We start from the raw sequence: 20,732 nt of genomic DNA on the forward strand, positions 1-20,732 counted from the left end.
AATAAATATATTTTTTTTGTTTGGATATATATTAGTTTAATTTTAAATTGTCCGTTTCAAAAATTTTATATATATATATATTTAATTATAAGTTATTATATAAATAAAAATAATTATTTTTTATAATTATTGTACGAATAAAAATAAATGAGTGACGATATTATATATATGAGTATTTTTATATTTTTTAGTATAGAAATTTTTATTGGAGAGTACACAAATTTTTACATTAATACAAATTTATTGATATAGTATAAGTTTTCTGTGCTGTTTTTTTTGTTAACTGAATATTAATGTACTCGGCATCAAAATATTTGTGTTGTGCTTGTGCATTAAAATTTCCGTGTTTAATAATTTTACTTAATATATATATATATATATATATATAGGAGAATAAGAAAACGACGATGATAATAAAAGAAGATGAAGAGCAAAAAGAAGAAAGACAAGAAATAAAAAATATATATATATTTAAAAAGAAGAGGATGATAATGAAAAAAAAAAATTATAAGTGAGATTTATTTCAAAAAAGATTTATTTACCTAATTTTATTAAATAAAAAAATTGTATAAAATGATAAAAAAAAAACACTTTTAATAAATGAAATTGACATTATAAAATATAAATCAATTTTAGGAAATCATCACTTTATACAATTATTCAATAAACAAATAAATAAAAACAAGTGAATAGAAAATCTTTTTTTTTTATTTCTTACCCTCAAGAAAGAGTGTATTCAGTAGAAACAATGTTTTCTTTTCTAGGAGTAATATGTTTGGCTTGGGTCAAAAATAGAATACAGATTTTTATGACTATATTTCATTTGTAAATTTATCTATTATCATCATCAATTGGGTAATAAATAACTTCATGTTTTTTGGGTATTACTTTCTTTTTTCGATTAAATCAGGTAGAAATCATAGTCACCGAAAATAAAGGTAAAACTGGTTAACTTATAAAAAGTAGTACTGATACAATCCATAAAAGCTCTTATTAAAAACTAACGGATCCCGCTAGGGAGACAATGGATTATTTGTACAATAGGCTATTGAGTTACAAAATGAACATCTTCATACTATTTAGAATAACCATCGGGATACTAGCGATAATAAACATATTCCCAAAATGTGTATCGATCTCTTGACCTTTCGGATCTAGCGTTCTAATACCATGTCATGATACCACTCATCCCAAAAACTTCAACTGATGGAAAAAGATAATATTAATGATTATATCTCTAATACTCTCTAAACCTCCATTGTACACAATGTATAAATATTCCATTGGCTCCTCATACTTTCCCAAAACTAAATTATCTTCTGTTTTATGAGATTAAATATTGAATTAAGGATCAAGTTTAATTTTCCCCACCAAGGATTCCACATCCATCTTTTGAATATCATCCTCAAAACATGCATTTAAGATATGAGATTCTATGAAAACACCACGAACTAGATTCAACTATTTTAAAATGTTGATTGTTGGAGACAATTCACTTTCCAATAAAGTGTATCTGCATGTGTCCCAGTGATCCCTACAGAATATATAGATAAGGCCACAAGGGTTATGGTCCTATAGACACTAACCCTATCTCAAAAATTAATCTATTAAATTGTAATTACAATGAAACATTTTTAGTCGCTCAATTCATTACAAAAATACGGACCCAGCTACGGAAGAAACCCTCATTATCCTCTTAGCTTCCTGCTTCAATGAATAGAAGAAATTGGTATTAATTTCTAACATCAATTATCACCAACTTTTTAAGAGTCTTAAATTGTAATCTTGACCATATTAAGAGCTTTTCGGATTCTCTTTTTGGTTGACACCATCGGTATCTAAACACTATTAAGTATTAACATGTACGCACTAAAAATTAACTATCAACTAATTATTATGTATTTGTATATATATACTGCGTTGTTTTACACATTTTTAATATGAAAAAATACAAGTGGAAGTTTTATACCCACGCAAATGTTTATTTTTCATGCAAATAGAAAGTTAGTTCTTCATGTAGATGAGATGTTTGTTCTTATGAATTTTATTATTAGGAACTCCAATAATTACACTATTTGAGCATCAATATCAGGGTAGATAAGATTGCAATGTTATTAAAAAAAGCTTGTTGCATTCATAAACATGTTCACTAATATAAGGTGCAGATAACTCTTCAATATGACGTACCAAAAAAAGCACAAGAACAACCTATCTGGATCAATAAAAAGTGTTCACCTTGAGGTAATGTACTTATCAATCCCATCCTTCTTCTCAGGACCATAGACAAACCATCTTTCATCGGATGTCGCACCAATTTCGTTGTCCATTTTGATATCTGTGTTTTTGCTGTCTTTTAGAAAACTTGCTAGAGCAGTAGAGCTCAACTCATAATGGAATTCACCACAATAAAGAAGGGAAAAAAGGGCTGATTCATTGCATTACCTTGTAACAAAAGAGCATAGTCACCATTATAACTTTCTAGTTTCCAAAATGTCTGATTACCATCTGAAAACACAGGCTCTATTCTCATTGCATCAGAATGTTGTTTGCCTGTTAAAAAATGAAAAGGTTATTAAAGAAAAAAATCAACCACTACAACAAGAACTAACAAAAAAAATAAAAAAAGAAAGGTCATCACAGTTGAGTAAATTATTATTTTGACCCATGTACTAAATATAGAGAAACATACTCTAAACACTTTAGATATCAAATTTTGAGGAAGTCATTTTATAAGTTTGTATAGAAAAATAAGATATTTTTTCACTTTTTAAATTGTGATTTTACACTACATGACTACATGCACTTTTTTTGGCAATACTTTTACACAATGACCAAAAATTCAAAATAAAAAAGATAAAGGAGTATAGAGGTTGAATTTCACTTTTTTTATATATCTATTAAATTATTATCCAAATATTCTCACAAAAAGTGAATTGAATGGATCAGTTGTTTGTCATTTATATTAAAAAAAGTGCATTTTGTAGACTCAGATAATATTTAAGGGGCTAAGATTCATTTCTGTTTTCATAGGCCATTACATCAATACTAAATCTTTGAGGCCAAAATTGTAGCTTGTGCTATATAGTTTGATGAGTGTGAACTCTAATATGTAAGAACAAACCTTTCGGAATTAGGCCCATTGCCTCAATTACTTCAGCATGAGCTTCAGCTGCTTGACTTTTTATCTTTGACATAATAGCTTGATGCTCAGCAATTGAAAGGAGAGCACCGTCTTTCACAATAGCATTAGCCAGCTTATCTTGTAACTTCTGCTTTAGTCCTTTTTCCTGTTGAAGCATATATTAATTCGTATACACAAAGTAACAGAAGCACTCATCCAGATACAAAGAACATATAACAATCAAGTTTCAAGTAGTTACCTTTTCCTTAGCTGCAGCAATCTTAGATTTTGCTTCTTTCTTTTCTTCAGCAAATCTTACATTTTGCTCATCAATATAACTCCTCAGTTTCCTGCACATTATGTTTCAAACCACTTTAAGCAAAATGAAGACTAGAAACAAAGTGAATAAAAGTAGAAAACTATTAAGAGAATGAACCATAAGGATCACTAGGCTCTTTGAAAAAATTTCCAATTAAACTTTGAGTTGCTTACTCTGTGCATAAAGCTTCATCACACAGAAAATTCAATAAACTGAGCTTTTTGGATAAATCTAATTCATGATATCCACCAATTCCTTCCTTGAAGCAATCCAATGGAAACCCTCCAAGTGCAAGTTTGGATTCAGAGATTAAATCCTCCAGAGCTTTCAACCATGAATTATTTCCACTGCCAGTAGTTAAGGGTGGAGAACTGCAGAGAAGTGATCCCAGAAGGAAAAATCAAATGAAAAGATCTTCAAACCTAAGGAGGGAAAAAAAAAAAGGGGGGGGGGGGGGGGGGTTAAGAAGCTAAATGACAGAATCATACTTGACCCCTGAATCAACTAGTATCAGAGTCAGCAATCTAATATGGAACTGAACAACCAAGGTGTTCTGTGTCCGCCGCAGATTTTGCTTTCGCACTAATTCTCGTAATATTGCTTCAGCTTCTCCTTTCTTGACATCAAGGACCTGATGATAAACAAGAGAAGAAATATGAAAAACAGCTGAAACTTGAAAAGCAATATTGAATGAGTGCAGCTACACTGTAAAAATAAGTGTTATTTCTGCAATGGTAACACCATTGTATGTAGAATTTAAAGTATTACAAGGAAGGAAAATGTGATCACTAATTAAATGATCAACTTAAAAGTAAATATCACATTTGATTTTTGAATTGCATGATATTAATTAACAGAAAATATTTCTCAAAGTTGGATTATGATATAAAGCATTAAAACAATTTACCAGTAATACATTTTCAGCTAGCCAACTACATCAGGCAACAGTAACAAAGATTTAAGAGAAACTCAACATAAAAACCACATGCTTTGTCTTTAGTCTTTACTGACATATAATAGTATACCTTTCGAAATGATCGACAAAACTCTAAAAACTGCAAGGCATTGCCAACATCTTCAGGTTGGAACTCAACGTCTGATATATCCTTTAACTCGTCACCAGCTGGCAAAAGAACTTCAACCTGAATCTTTTCTATCTTCTTGTTGAAAGCATATGCTCCATCCTTTGGAGCCTTTGCTATCCCTTCAGCTTGGGAATTGACAGCATTATGATCATAGGCAGTCACTGCAGCTCCTTTCAAGACTTTTGCATGCATATCTTCTTTTGCTTTAGGTTGATTACGATTGAAGGACGCATTATTTGAAGCCAAAGTGCTAGGAGGGAAGAAATCATGTGCACCCCTCACCTCAGGGCAATTCTTCTCTCCACAACTTAAGCTGTGATTGATATCTACCTTCATTTCCTTTTCAGATTCATGTTTTTTCTCTTTCACATCTTTTTTGTCATGAATGATGCCTTTATTCGCATTTACTTTGGTTTTCTTTGCAGACACATCATTGAAACCCTTGATGCTACCGTTGGCTTCGTGACAGACTTTAAGCCTTTTTGAGCTCCTTTTTTTGCCAGCATCATCAATGGTTTTGCCATTAGATATTTCCTTTAATCCTTCACGCTTCATCTTCCTAGACTTCTCAGGTGATGTCTTCTGAGCTTTCAGAGAGTTGAGCTTTGAAGCTTTGTTTCCATCCAATGAATTTTCCTTTTCAGGTTCACCTGATATATCAATTACAAGCTCCTGCAAGAAGTAACAAACATGAACACCAAGCAAATTCAAAAGGTAAAACCTATCTGCCAAGAGATATGCGTTTGTACTCATTTGTCATACGACACATCCTGAATCACAACTCATCCACCATTAAGCAAGATCTTAATAGAGCGCATGCTCATTAAAATCTTGTATAATGGTGAATAACTTGCAAGTCGACACATTATCTTATGTCAAATTGATACACATAACATAACTCATCTGCTAACCTTGTCTGATGCAATTGCCTTGGTATTAGTAACAACATTGCTTACAAGCACCCCATTAATCACAGCATCCTATCATATCATCAACCAGCACAAATACGTGACTTTAATTCTCTCTTTTTTACAAAATATATGATAGGTGGTAAAAAGGGCAGAAAGAAAAATGATCAAACCTTTTTCAAAGCAGATTTCTTTTTAGGAGAAACATTAGTATTGAGCTTGAGGGTTTTCAAAGTTTCAGGAGTATTCACTCTAAGCATATCAGATACAGAATTATAGCCAGATGCCTTGGCCACCTTCACCATCTGGCCAGTGGGTTGTTCGCCACGCTTTTTTCTACAAGATCACTCGTTCAATATCAGTAAAACAGTAAAAACACCAAAAACAGAAGGAAAACTTGAAGACAAAAACTACTTGCCTGCAGAGACTGCAGTTGCAAGAACCCTTGCACTTGGGACAGATCCATTCTTCTTGTTGCATCACATCTTCTGCCTTCTCTCCATATCTAATTTAACACAACCAAAGATATCCATTACTCTACCTCTCTATTTGTACTCATAATTTATATATGTGTTTATTTGGTTCACTGAAGCTAACCTGTTTAAGAGGCACTTGTGGCAAAACTTGATGACACAAGGCTTTCCGTTTTTCAAATTCTTGCACACAGCAGCAAAGTCCCTTGTCTTTTGCCGGCACTACCAACATATTGCAAAATTACCATTAAATAACCAAAAAACAAGTCAACAGCCAATTTCTTCTTCTTCTTCTTCTTATGTATTTATTTATTACTTCTATTGTAATTATTTTCGAGTTCTGAGTGAACCACCAACATCTAACTTCCATTATAAGACATTGAAACAGACTAGCAAGTAGCATCTAAGATCTGTTATCTTTATTTATTTATTTTAAATCTTACAAATTAAACGATTAAATCCCAGCTAATAAAATAAACCACTTCGTAAAGTTTCAGTAACACAAAAATTCTCTAACACATTACACAGTATACACCTTCAGATTTGAGCTTCTTCGCTGTTCAGGGATGAAAAAATATAGCTAGAAAAGATGTACCTGATGGCAAGTTATGCCATTTGCAGAGTCGTAGATTCTGCTCCCAACAACACGAATTCCCGGCGACTTTGTACGCTTCGCTTTCTGTGAAGTTGCGTTGACCTTGGTACCGGCACCGTGGTTCAGCTCTTGATGAGAATCAAGCTCAATTGCCATGGTTGGTGTGTGTTTGGAAGTTGAACTTAGCACTCTGAAAAATGGAGTGTGTGAGTGTGTGTAGAGTTTGAAGCTCTTGGGGTTTGTGTTGTTATTACAACATGCGAAGAAAGTGGAGAATGGAGAATATTAAAAGATGAAAAGAAAATTGAAGCATGTTTGGAACTCCATCTTTTCCCTCCTTCAATGGTGGGGTGGCGGGAGGGGAGGTTTTGAAAATGAATTCGGAGATTTTAGGGACGAATGTGGAATTTTCAACTTTCGTGAAGGTCCCATCTCAATGGATCACGCTATTCAGGGATGAAGAAATTGGTAAAGTGATAAAAGGAAAAAGGTAGAAACTCACATCGACTTCACATGAAGTTATTATTGGATAGCTGACACGTAGCATAAACTAATACATAGTTTAATAGTACTGTGACATATATTATATCTGTCAATGTCAATATATCACGTGGTTAAACCATGAAGGGATACGAGTCACTAATGGTCTATTTTATTAAGTTACATAAATATTAAAATGAGACACGCGCAATCTGCGAAAGATAAATTAATAATAGTATATAATAAATATTAAAAATAGTTATGTTTCATAGAATTAAATTAAATATGTGTAAATTAAAGTTAAATTTAAAGCGTGTTTTGTTTAAAATAATTTATAGTATAAAAAATTTGGATGTTAGAGTTGTACAAAGTAGTATTTTTATTTGATAGTTTGATTTTTACATTTGTTTTAGTTGATAGATTTAGTTTTCTTATGTGGCGCTCGTCCTCCTTTTTCTTTATTGATTATTGTTAGAATCATAGCTTTTTTCTTTCTGTCGAGGTTCTTGTGAAAACATGTTCTTTATGAATTGTTGAGTTGTATGCACTTTCTATTATGTTGTTTGTTCCATCTTTGCATGTATGTTTTCTTTCGAAGATGTGTCTTAAATTTGTATGGTTTTGTTTTTTCTTAAGCTCTTGATGTAGTTTTCCAATGACATCTATAATAAAAAGAACAAAAATGTGTAGATTTTTTTTTTGAATAAATTATTTTTAATAAGTATAATTGAAATAGTATAAAATAAAATTACCTGTTTGTATTTTTCTTTGACCCACTCTGTCAGACAATATCTCAAGTGATGCAAATTTAAAATAGTATTGGAAAATGTTCAAAATTGGATCTTTAATTTCTTTCACAACAATTATTAGTAAAAAGTTTGCTTTCATTATACCTTTAATTGGCCTATACAAACTATTTCTATCTTCTATTTTTAAATTTTTATAGTATAGACTTTTCCTTTCCTGCAGTGTTAGTAAATTATAGTTCATAATTAGTTAAAAAATAATAATAAATAGCATATTAAAAGAAGTATAATTTTGATGATATTAAAATACAATTATATATAAAGTATTATAAAATAATATAAAAAGTATAAAAAGCAAAAATAATTAAAGTATTTTTTCATAAATTCAATTTAAAAATATAATAAATATGTTTGTTTTGTACCTTTTCATCTAATATAATCATTTCTAAGCAAAAAGACTCTTATTTATTTGTGGATGTTAATATTTCCATAGATGAACCACGCGAACTTTGATAAACTAATTGTCTTTTTGTTTGGTGATATTGTCCAAAGAATGATGCTTCATTGAGTAAGTTGATGTGAGGAAAATCGTCGGTAAAGAAATTCACAAAAATAACTTCGTTGCTAGTGTAGATCTAAATCAACAAATCAACCTCAATCAAATTTAATTTGTTTGTCACTTAAGCAAACCCAATAAAATTAACCGAAATATTAAACCTCGGGTCGTTTCTCAAGAAATTGAAGGGAAGTGTTTACTATTGGTTATGATAAAGTATATATATATATATATATATATATATATATATATATATATATATATATATATATATATATATATATATATTTTTTTTTTTTTTTTGAAATAAGGAACAAGAAAGTAAAATGACAAGAAAATAAACTAATAATTAAGTAAGCTCTTAGTAAGGAAAGAGAATTAGAAGTCCTATCCTAATGATTATTATCAATTGTGATGGTAATTGCCTTTTATTTTCACTTAATTAACCTCTAACAATGAAGGAAAGTCAAATGAGCAAAATCAACTTAAGTTCACAAGTCCTAATCAAAGATTAGATTTAGTGAAGTCTAAGCCAACTAACAATCTTCAATTACCATTCAACAAAAGAGTTTTGATAACTCAAGAGTCTCTAATTGATCAATCCAAGTTAATAACATAAAAAATCTAATTTAAAATCTAACCAAATATTTTATCAAATACTTGGAAGGCACACAATAAAAACATAAAAAATTAATAAGACATATTAAATCTAAACAACCAATTGCAAGGAATCAATCAGTGGCGGAACTTGAAACAAAATTTTGGGGGGGCCAGATAGAAAATAATTGTCAAAATATTTTTAATATGAACCCCATTTAAGATAAGCTCGTCTAATCTCATCTCTCTGGTTTGGGTGATATTGCCAAATTTAAAGCCGTTTTTTCAAGATCTCGTTCCAAAAAGTTAAGGTTAATGACGCCAGGACGTCGCTTGGATCACCAATCTTGGCGAGGTTAACAACCCCACTATGGTGACATAGTTTAGATTCACCAATCTTGGCGAGGTTAGCAACCCCACTATGGTGAAAATAGCCATAAACCCATCTTAGTTGGCCAAGCCAAGGATGCACCTCTTACTCTCAAAGAGCCTAGAGGAAAATAAGCACACAGCTTATTTCATATTCAAAAATCAACTTCAACTCTATTTCATAAATAAAAGGTACATGAGTTATTTATACTAGTGGGAGAAGGAAAAGCCTTCATAACTTGGACGATGTGGGACTAATTCATAACACAAAATTCACTATCTTAAACAATATGGGACTTGTATTCCCTTATTACAATTAACTAATATAATTAACCTACTAACTCTACTATCCACACCAAAAAGATTTCATTGGCGAATCCATGCCAAAAACCTACACCCACAAATCAAATAAAATTCCACTAAAGCAAGGTGAAGGCCACAAGGACCGACCTTGCTCTGATACCAAACTGACGCCGGGACGTTGCTTGGGATACCAATCTTGGCGAGGTTAACGTCGCTTGGAATACCAATCTTAGCGAGGTTAACAACCCCACTATGGTGACATAGTTTACATTCACCAATCTTGGCGAGGTTAGTAACCCCACTATGGTGAAAATAGCCATAAACTCACATTGGTCGGCCAAGCCAAGGATGCACCTCTTACTCTCAAAGAGTCTAGAGAAAAATAAACACACAGCTTATTTCATATTCGAAAATCAACTTCAACTCAATTTCATAAATAAAAGGTACATGAGTTATTTATACTAGTAGGGGAAGGAAAAGCCTTCATGACTCGGACGATGTGGGACTAAAATATAACACAAAGTTCACTATCCTAAACAATATGGGACTTATATTCCCTTATTACAATTAACTAATATAATTAACCTACTAACTCTACTTGCTCATGCGTCAGTTAAAGTCATCAGATGTAATTTTTTGAACTTTTGAAAGTTATATCTCACTTTCTTTGTGATTTATTAAAGTAGAAGAACTATCTACAGGTGTTGATATTGTAAAAGTTATATGTTCTCCTTCTTAAATATTAGTCTTTCTCTTAAAAAATGTATCAATTCTTTGATTTTTCATTATTATTTTATATAAAAATTTGTAAAATATGTAAAGAAGAAGTTAGAAGGACAAATATTAAAATTTATAATATTTATTGAATTTTTTTTATCAATTTATACAAATACAATAATATTAATACTTATTGAATATTCTATTATTTTTTATTATATAAAAAATTAAATTAAATAAATAGTAAAATATAAAATAATATTAAATTAAATAAATAAAAATATCTATTTTTTATATTTGAACTTAAAGATAGAGAGAGTGTTGTTTATTGAATTTATTAGATACTTTAAGTCATAGTAAAGTATTTAAGTCAATTGAACTATTTTTTATCTTCTGAAAAAGTACTACTAAATTTTTTATAAAAAGTTTGGGGGGGCCATGGCCCCCCCTTGTCTGAACTAAGCTCCGCCACTGGAATCAATTATAACAAGGGAAATTATAGCGTACAGAACTTATTTTGGTACAAAGATAAAGAGATTCTCGTTTTCTTAATAGATAAGTGACACATGGCACTATTTTTCTTGTGAGGGAGTAACTGAGCTAAAGCTGTTTTAGGAATGAAGGGTGGCTAGCTTGTAATGTGATGGATCTGCAACTGTACAAAAGATTAGGTAAGGCTTAATGGGCTTGATAAAGGGCTCTTTGATATAAACAAAATATAAACAATGTTCTCATTAATATTAAAGAATACGGCATTAAAATTAATTGGAAGAAAATGTGAAAAATAAGTAACAACCAAACTAAGTAATAAAACAAAATAAACAATGGAAATGCACAAAGTATATTTGAAATGGAATACATAGATTTGGTGAACAATACTTAACATCACTATTAATAACAACAACAGATTATATCTTAAAGTGATCCTTAAAATTTATAAATTGTATTGATTTAATTCTCGATTTACAAAAATTGTATTATTTATATCTTCGACATTATAAAAAATTAGAATAAGATCTGTACATTATGCAAACTCAAATAAATGATAGTAATAATTAATAATTATTTTAAAATAATTTTAAATACATAATTATGAATACAAATAAAAAAATATTTTATGAAATAATAAAAATTTAATCACATAAAAATATACATTATAAATTTATAAAAAATTTTAAGTCTCATAGTTATTTATATAATATCAAAGATTATCTTTACTAAAAATATTATATATACATTAAAAAAGTAATCTTTATATATTTATGTGAATACTTGTGTTGTTTCGTTTTTAATATGTATTTTATAAGGATAAATACTGTTTTGGTTCCTAAGGTTTAGGGTCAAAATTAAATTCGTCTCCAATGTTATTTTGGATTTAAAATTGTCCTAACGTTATTTTTTATATTAAAATAGTCCTTTTGACTTTTTACAGACAAAAATAACCTCCACCACCACCACTTTTTTACCACAACCACCATCTTCTTTACTCCCACCAAATACCAATAATCAGATTCAAGAACACAATATTCAACGCCAACAATAACACATTATTCAAATTCAAAAACAACAACATCAAATTCAACATACAATAAAAAGGAAATTAGAAAAATAACAGAAGTAGAAGTAGAAGCATAATCAGAAGCAGAAGCCAAAGCCGAAACAGAAACAGAAGTCGAATCGAAAGCAGAAGTATAAGCAGAAGCAGAATTGGCGAGGTACAGCGGCAAGGACGTGAAGTGGCGGCGAGGTCAGTAGCAGCAACACCACCACCACCACCATCACCTCCCCGAGGATGACGAGGAACACGAGGAGGGCGAGGGTCAGGTGCGTTGCTGTGAGGGGGAGTCACGGTGATGGCGAGGGGGAGTCACAGCGCTGCAAGGGCGACGGTGAATCGCAGCGCTGCAAGGGCGACGGTGAATCGCGGCGCTGCAAGGGCGACAGTGAGTCGCGATCGCGACGGCCAGGCACGGTGAGGCTTCCTTCTCTTTAAGTCTCTGCTTCTCTTTCTCTCTCTTCTGAAGATGTCAATGAGAAAAAGGGGTGATGAACACCCCTCATCTTCCCTTCCCCTCTTCCTCCCTCCGGCGTTCTTTCTTTTTTTAATTTATATTTTTTATTAGGAGTAATTTAATAATAAAATTAAAAATTTTATTAAAATTGACGATTTTAATACCAAAAATAATGTTGAGGATGATTTTAAATCCAAAATAATGTTGGGGATGAATTTGATTTTTATCTCGTCATGTTGTCTTCTTGGAGCATCACATGTTTTCTCGTTTTTTCTCCTTTGAGTCTATTCCTCCCACTCAGTCACCTTTCTTCACTAACCCCAATGTTGACCTTTTTCCTAGTGATGATTCTACAGGTTCTATCTCGGGTCATCCTCTACGGCCTCCTACTCTTCCGCCTTCTCCATCTCCCGATGATTCCAGACCGGACGGCGATCCCGCTCCTACCATCATGCCTCCTCCTCCCACTCGTTCTTCTAGGGTAAGGAATGCACCTTCTCATCTTGTTGTTTATCATTGCTTTTCTACTATTCTTCATCAACATGAACCTAAGTCATTTAGAGAAGCCTCCACAAATCCAAATTGGCAACAAGCAATGTAGGAAGAAATACAGGAACTTGAAAAAGCACACACTTTGAATTTGGTTGATCCTCCTTCTAATCAGGAAGTTGTGGGCAGTAGATGGGTATAAAAGATCAAGACTCGCTCTGATGGCTCTATTGACCGTTATAAGACACGCTTGGTTGCTCAAGGTTGTACGCAAGAGTATGGTATTGACTATGAAGAGACTTTTGCTCCTATTGCCCGTCTCACATCTGTTAGAGCTCTTCTTGTCATTGCTGCGGTAAAAAAATGGGTATAAACGAATATATTTGGGTGTAATGCAAAGATATTTGGATGTAAAACGAAGATATTTGGGTGTATTTTTATTCTGATGAGTTCTGCATAATTTAGAACTCTTCCTCTTCCTCCTCCTCATCTGCTGCTGCTTCTTCTTCTTTATCTTCTTATTTCACATTCTCATAATTCTTTTGGGAGGAAAAAATCAAACAAAGAAGAAAAAAAAATACATAATGTTGCAAAATCAAAAGAAGAAGAAGGAGAAACACGACAATGAAGATGAAACACACGAAGAAAAAGGAGGAGAAACACAAAGAAGGAGAAGAAGAAGACGGAAGAAGAGGAGGAGGAGGAGAAATGCGAAGAAAAATGACAGTTGTGGTTTTCATCGAGGAAGAAGAAGAGTCGTTCATAATGGTGAGTAGCGCGCTTTGGAAACAGGAAGTGGTTGAGTAACGTGCGTGTATTTATTCTTAAATGTGGGAATTTAATGCGCATGTGTTTTGTTGGGTTTGTGCCAACTTGTAAGATTTATAAACCAAAAAGGCTTGTATGTGTAGCATACCTGTAAAACAAATTACTTTTGTTAAAGACAAATAGAAATGGATTTATTGAAGAGCATCATGCTGTATATAGAAGTCAATTTAACCCTAAGAGAATAAATAATTTTTTCTTTTAACTGTTATCGAAATATATATATATATATATATATATATATATATATAAACTCTTTTAATATTGTATATCTAAATTATATACTCAAGATAAGCAACTCTAAAAGTGACAATCTAGCCTAAAAATAATAACAATCCTTTATTATTACTTATTAATAGTAATTGAGTATATGAATAACCTTATAAATAGAATTAATTAAATTTTAACTGAAAACAACTTACACTTATAAGAAGTGTTAAATATAAAATATTATATATTAATATAAAATCACATAAAAATGGTTTATTATTATTATTATTATTCCAGATAATATATGATATGATCATGACTATTTAAGATTTTATAATTTATTTAACAATAATTAAAAAAAATAAATATTTTATTTAATATTTGGATCCTGAATCCAACCGCTCAAAGAAAGTAATAAGACACTCATATATAAAATGTTACATAATTTAAAATATAAAATTCTTATATAACTGATCGGCCAAGCCAAGCCAACCTTTTAACAAGTTATGGGTTAGCAGCTTTGATTATTAAAAAAAGATAGCAGAAACACGTGTCTCAAAATTAGTATACCAAAAAAAATATCTGTATATTAGCTCTGTACCGTAGTGTTACCCTTATAACAAATGGAGAAAGAAGTAATAAACATGAAATACTTCAAATTGCATTAAAAGGAAATTGAATTTAACATGAAGAGTTCATAAATTAAATAGGGAAAATAAAGACATCAACAAGAGAAAATAAACTAAGATGCTAGAATAATAGAATGTAGAATAGAAACTAAATTAAAGTAAGATGAAATCTGAAATTGAGAAGAACTAAAACTAAGAGAAACCCTAAAACCTAGAGAGATGAGAGAACCTCTCTCTCTCTCTCTAGAAAACTACATCTAAAACCTCAGTAATGTGTAAAGTGAAAGTGAATGATTCTCTCATTCTGCTCCACTTTGCAGCCTCTAATCTGGATTTTCGGGTCTGAAACTGGGTCAAAAATGAGCCTAGAATCGCCCCAGCGAATTCTGATATCTGCAGCACGTAACGCTTTGTCACACGTAACGCTTTGTCACGCGTACGCGTCAGCCACGCGTACGCATCGCTTCCAGCTTCTGAATTCTTCAATTTTTTGGGTTGCTTCCACTTTTTCATGCTTCTTTTCCATCCCCTAAGTCATTCCTGCCATATAAAACCTGAAAATACTTAACACACATATCACGACATCGAATGGTAATAAGAGATGATTAAAATTAGCAAATTTAGGACCAAAGAAACATGTTTTCAATCATAGCACAAAATTAGGAAGGAAAATGTAAAACATGCAATTTCTATGAATAAGTGTGAGAATAGTAGATAAAATCCACTCAATTTAGTACAAAATAAACCTTAAAATAGCGGTTTATCATAAGTTTGAGATATTGTGTAGTTCGGAAATAAATTTTTTATGCTAAATTTGATGTCATTTGAAGAAATAGTGATAAGAGACTTATATAAGTAATTCAAATAGTATGGAATTTGAATATTTGTAACGTAAAATTTATTTATTATGATTAATAATATTATTATTACATTCATAATATGAATGTTTATTATATTTAATGAGTTATTTATAGAAATTAATAAATTAATTATTGGAGTTATAAATTTATTGTATTGTTTATAACGGTGAGATATAATAAATATATGGATATGGATTCGATGTCTTTGTAGGTTACAAATTTGATTTTAAATTTTTGTATATTTTATTTTTTTTTGCTGATTTAGAAATAATAGTTGATTTAGCAAAAATTGAGTGGTTAATTCTAATATTTTGTCAAGTAAGCGATGTTGCTGATATAACATTAGTAAAAGAAAAAAGATGTTTTAAAAGTAATGTGGGTAAACTTATATATCTACTTTTATATATTAAGAATAGATGCTATTAATGTAAAATGGGTTAGGAATTAATATTTTTGTCAATTTAAAGACGTAATTAAAATAATTAGAAAAACAACAATTTTAATATACGATACTAGTCTTAGAGACTACTTTAAAATTTAATTTAATATGAAAAAATTACAAGTTTAATGATAATTATCTTTTTATTCTATTATTTTACAATTTTCTTTTTTTAAGAGAATCTAAATTCTATTTTTTGTTGTATGAAGAGTTATAATGGCTCGAAAATATATTTAATAACAATATAATTTGATTTTATAAATAACAAACATTTTTATGTTAATAATTGTTTAATTTTTAAATACTAATCTATTCTTTTGACATAGTAATTTAATAATTAACGTATTTGATAAATAAAATATTTTATTAAAAAATCAAAGGTAGCAATTTTATTTGATACAACAACAATAAAGTCTTGTCCCACTAAGTGGGGTTGGCTACATGAATTAAACGACGTCATTATGCTCTGTCATGTATCATGTCTACAGAGAGACTGTTTACATGTAGATCTCGTTTGACCACCTCATGGATGGTCTTTTTAGGTCTTCCTCTACCTTTCGCCTCTTGTTCATCTTCCATCTCATCCACTCTCCTGACTGGATGTTCTATCGGTCTTCTTCTCACATGTCCAAACCACCTGAGACGCGATTTAACCATCTTTTCCACAATGGGTGCTACTCCAACTCTCTTCCTTATATCTTCGTTCCTTATTTTATCCAATTGCGTATGACCACTCATCCATCTCAACATCTTCATCTCTGCCACACTCAGCTTATGTTCATACTCTCCTTTAGCCGCCCAACACTCCGTACCATAAAGCATAGCCGGTCTTATAGCGGTGCGATAGAATTTACCTTTAAGTTTTAAAGATACTTTTATGTCGCATATAAAACCAGATGCACTCCACCATTTTGACCAACCTGCTTGGATCCTATGATTTACATCATGTTCAATCTCTCCATTATCCTGTATGATGCACCCAAGATACTAAAAACTTTGAACTTTTCGTAAGATATTTTCTCCAATCTTCACCTCTATATTAGGGTTTTCCCTTATTAGACTGAACTTACATTCGATATATTCCGTCTTGCTACGGCTTATGCGCAGACCATACACTTCTAGAGCTTCTCTCCATAACTCCAACTTCTTATTTAGGTCTTCCCTTGACTCTCCCATAAGGACGATATCATCGGCAAAAAGCATGCACCATGGCACAGGCTCTTGGATGTGCTATGTGAGTACTTCCAAGACTAATGTGAAAAGGTATGGACTTAAAGATGATCCCTGGTGTAATCCTATACTAATAGGAAATTCCTCTGTCACACCACCTTGAGTCTTCACACTAGTTGTGGCCCCATCATACATGTCTTTAATTGCACGAATATATGCGATCCTTACTCTCCTCTTTTCTAAAACCTTCCATAAGACTTCCCTTGGTACCCTATCATACGCTTTTTCCAAATCAATAAACACCATATGTAGATCCATTTTATTACTACGATACCTCTCCATCATCCTTCTTAATAGGTATATCGCTTCAGTGGTAGATCTGCCTGACATAAATCCAAATTGGTTCTCTATTACTTGTGTCTTTTTTCTCAACCTCCGTTCTATCACCCTTTTCCATAACTTTATGGTATGACTCATAATTTTGATCCCTCTATAATTTTTGCAACTTTGTATATCCCCTTATTCTTGTAGATAGGTACCAATGTGCTCTTTCTCCACTCATCAGGCATCTTCTTTGACCTTAAAATCTCATTAAAAAGCTTGGTTAACCAGTTGATGCCTTTTTCTCCAAAACCCTTTCAAACCTCAATCGGGATTTTGTCAGGTCCTATTGTCCTGCCATTTTTCATCTGCTTTAGAGCCTCTTTTACCTCGAAGTCTCGAATCCTTCGATAGTAGTCAAAGTTTTGATCTTCTTTCCTTGTGCATAACCGACCAAGGCCGGGAAGAGTCTTCTGTCCCTCATTAAATAACTCGTAGAAGTAACTCTTCCACCTTTCATTAATCTTCTCCTCTTGAGCCAACACCTCTCCATCCTTATCCTTTATGCACTTAACCCGATCCAAATCTTTCATTCTTCTTTCACGGCTCTTTGCGATTCTATATATACCTTTTTCTCCTTCTTTCGTGCCTAAAGACTGGTAGAGACCCTCATATGCTATTGTTCTTGCTTCACTTACAGCCACTTTTGTCTCTTTCTTAGTCGCCTTATATTTTTCCCAGTTATCTGCGTTGCGGCATAAAGACCACTCTTTAAAGCACTCCCTTTTTATCTTTATCTTTTCTTGTACACTCGCATTCCACCACCAGGACTCCTTGTCTCTTGGTCCTATTCCTTTAGATTCACCAAAGCTTTCTTTTGTTGTTCTTCTAATAACTTCTACCATCTCCCTCCACATCTCTTCCGCGCTTCCATTCCCATCCCACTTTGCCTCTTCTCCTACCCGTCTTAGGAAGCTTCTTTGTTCCTCACATTTCATCCACCACCACCTCGTCCTTGGGTTCTTCGTATGATGTCTTTTCCTCAACTTTTGCTCAACGCAAAAATCCATGACGAGCACCCTATGTTGTGTTGTCAAACTCTCTCCCGGAATAATTTTACAGTTAATGAAAAATTTTCGGTCAACTCTCCTCAACAATAAGAAGTTGATTTGAGAGCTTGTCATGCCACTCTTATATGTTATAAGATGTTCGTCTCTCTTTTTAAAACATGTATTTGCGATGAGAAGATCAAAGGTTGAGGAAAAGTCCAAAATAGTTTTACCCTCGGCATTGATCACCCCGAAACCATGGTCTCCGTGAATACTCCCATATCCAGTCACTTCTATCCCAACATGGCCATTTAAATCTCCTCCTAAAAAAATCTTATCTCCCAAAGGTATGCCTTGAACCAAACTCTCTAGATCCTCCCAAAACCTTATCTTGTGTTGTTCGTCCGAACCCACTTGCGGTGCATAGGCGCTAATCACATGGAAAGCATCTCCCTCCACCACAAGTTTGATAGAGATGATCCGATCTCCCACCCTCTTGACATCCACTACGTCATTCTTCCACTGCTTATCCACAATTATTCCAACCCCATTCCTATTATTCACCTTGCATGTATACTAAAGTTTGAAACTAGAAGTATCCAACTCCCTAGCCTTCGCGCCAACCCATTTTGTTTCTTGTAGGCACATAATGTTAATCTTCCTCCTTGTCATGGTGTCCACCACCTCCATGGACTTTTTTGTTAGAGTGCCTATGTTCCATGTCCCAAATCTCAACATTCTGTCGCTTCGACCTTTACCTTTTACTTTGTGAACTAGCTTATTTACCATCGTCTGTTCGCGAAAACGCGAGAACCCTTACTCATTTGACACCGTACTCGAGCCATACAGCGCGTTGCTTCCGGGCAACGACCTAACTTTAGCGCAATAATGTCTTTGATTCATATCATGGGGTTCGACTATATTTTTATGTTGGTTGTCGAAGACCTAATACAACCCTCTTCCTTTATCCGGGTTTGAGACCGGCTATGTGCCGCAAGTGTAACATAGGCGGAGTTTAGCAATTTTATTTGATATTGATTAATATTTTTATTAGTTAGTAATTTAATATTTTTTGTCTAATTATTAATTAAAAATAATAAATTTTGTTAATTTTTTAGTATTATTTTTTATTTTTTGACAATTATTTTATTTTAATAAAAATAAAATAAAAGATGAAAATAAATACATGACATAATAAAGATAATTTCTTAAAAATTTTATAAAAATTTTATGTATATATTAAATTTAACTGCTAAAAGTAATTATTAAATATTTATAGATAAATAAATATATTATTTAATTTATTTTTAAGGTATATTTTAGAAACTAATAGTATTCTATAGATGACAAGTTCCATCTACATGTGTAATCATGTCTCTCAAAACAGAATACCTTAGTCGTGAACGACAAAGTCCTCAGTGATGGATTTCGTGGAAGGTCAGTGTTTACTTTTTTTTAGGGTTCCAAGCTTTGTTAATCATCTTGATAACGTTGGGCACGATATTTAGCAAATATAAAGAAATATTTTTTGGCGGTTGGATATTTTTTCTATTTTTCTCTAGTTCTAAAAATAATTGCGGTACAAATTTGCATGCAACAAAAAATCGCATGAAACCCAACTGAAGCTCTTAAAACTGTTGATAAACTTAAAATTTAGTTAAAGTTTTTGTATTATGTGTATTTCTGGCTTTAAATTCATAAAATAGTTTTAGTAATTTCTATTGTGTCACGACATCGAAGTCTAAAGTTAAAAAAATGGAGAGTATTGTTGAGTTTTTGAACTAGATATTCTACCACTTTCAGCAAAAATACTCTTTGTTATATCATTATTACTATCATCAGTAATTGTGGCAAACTTCACATCGTTATCATTATCATTCTGCAGTACGTCGTCGATACCAACCGGTGCTCCATCTTTTCCAAAAATCGGAATCATAACAAGAGTTCTAACTATCGCAATAACAAGCTCACTGAAGGGTTGATTATCACCTATATATCTATCATAATTGCAGTTAAGATCTGAATGATAGAAATTTAACCAAAATTGCCATAGTTGCAATCACAGGTACAAATGTTGAGACAACAACAGGTATTGAACTAGAGCCGGTTGTCATTGCTGAAAATTGATGATTGTGATTCAAACATCACCACATCAACAAGCTTGACCAATAGTCCAGGGATCCTTACCTCGAAAAACTGAAGACGACAATGAAACAGAATTTGTAAATCTTTGTCACTGTCTATGATAAAAGAATCATACTTCACAGCATCTCACAACACAAAAATCAAAATTCTATAAAATAACTTGTCCACTCGTTTCATGCCATGCAATCCCAGTTTTTGAATTATAGTATTTTCAAACTCATGAAACTCGTAGAAAGTTTGAGAAAAACACTCAGCAGATCTTTATAAGTAAATTTTATCCCAGATCACGTTTTCTTAATCAACCCTCTATAATA

The 20,732-nt window shown here is 32.1% G+C and overlaps 1 protein-coding gene across 1 annotated transcript; it reads right to left on the reverse strand.

Moving 5' to 3' along the window:
- Positions 1-1,436: 1,436 nt before the first annotated feature.
- Positions 1,437-6,993, reverse strand: LOC107623511 (uncharacterized). Its single transcript, XM_016325818.3, has 13 exons — positions 6,502-6,993; positions 6,031-6,128; positions 5,852-5,938; positions 5,607-5,769; positions 5,437-5,505; positions 4,466-5,197; positions 3,929-4,071; positions 3,614-3,811; positions 3,381-3,471; positions 3,122-3,287; positions 2,443-2,550; positions 2,236-2,335; positions 1,437-1,704 (listed from the first exon to the last, which is right to left on the reverse strand). Exons 1-13 carry the CDS (start codon positions 6,655-6,657, stop codon positions 1,689-1,691), a joined length of 2,127 nt encoding a protein of 708 aa, XP_016181304.1. The 5' UTR covers positions 6,658-6,993; the 3' UTR covers positions 1,437-1,688.
- Positions 6,994-20,732: the final 13,739 nt, after the last annotated feature.

The sequence above is a fragment of the Arachis ipaensis genome, chromosome B10 (genome assembly GCF_059453495.1).
Source record: "Arachis ipaensis isolate K30076 ecotype BB chromosome B10, ASM5945349v1, whole genome shotgun sequence".
NCBI classification, from domain to species: domain Eukaryota; kingdom Viridiplantae; phylum Streptophyta; class Magnoliopsida; order Fabales; family Fabaceae; genus Arachis; species Arachis ipaensis.

Excerpts from the sequence above, each read along its gene's own strand:
- LOC107623511 (XM_016325818.3), bottom strand. The coding sequence starts at position 6,657 with ATGGCAATTGAGCTTGATTCTCATCAAGAGCTGAACCACGGTGCCGGT. Across the intron at positions 3,472-3,613 it reads GATGAAGCTTTATGCACAGA|GAAACTGAGGAGTTATATTG; the intron begins GTAAGCAACTCA and ends CATAATGTGCAG. Across the intron at positions 2,551-3,121 it reads AATGGGCCTAATTCCGAAAG|GCAAACAACATTCTGATGCA; the intron begins GTTTGTTCTTAC and ends ATTTTTTAACAG.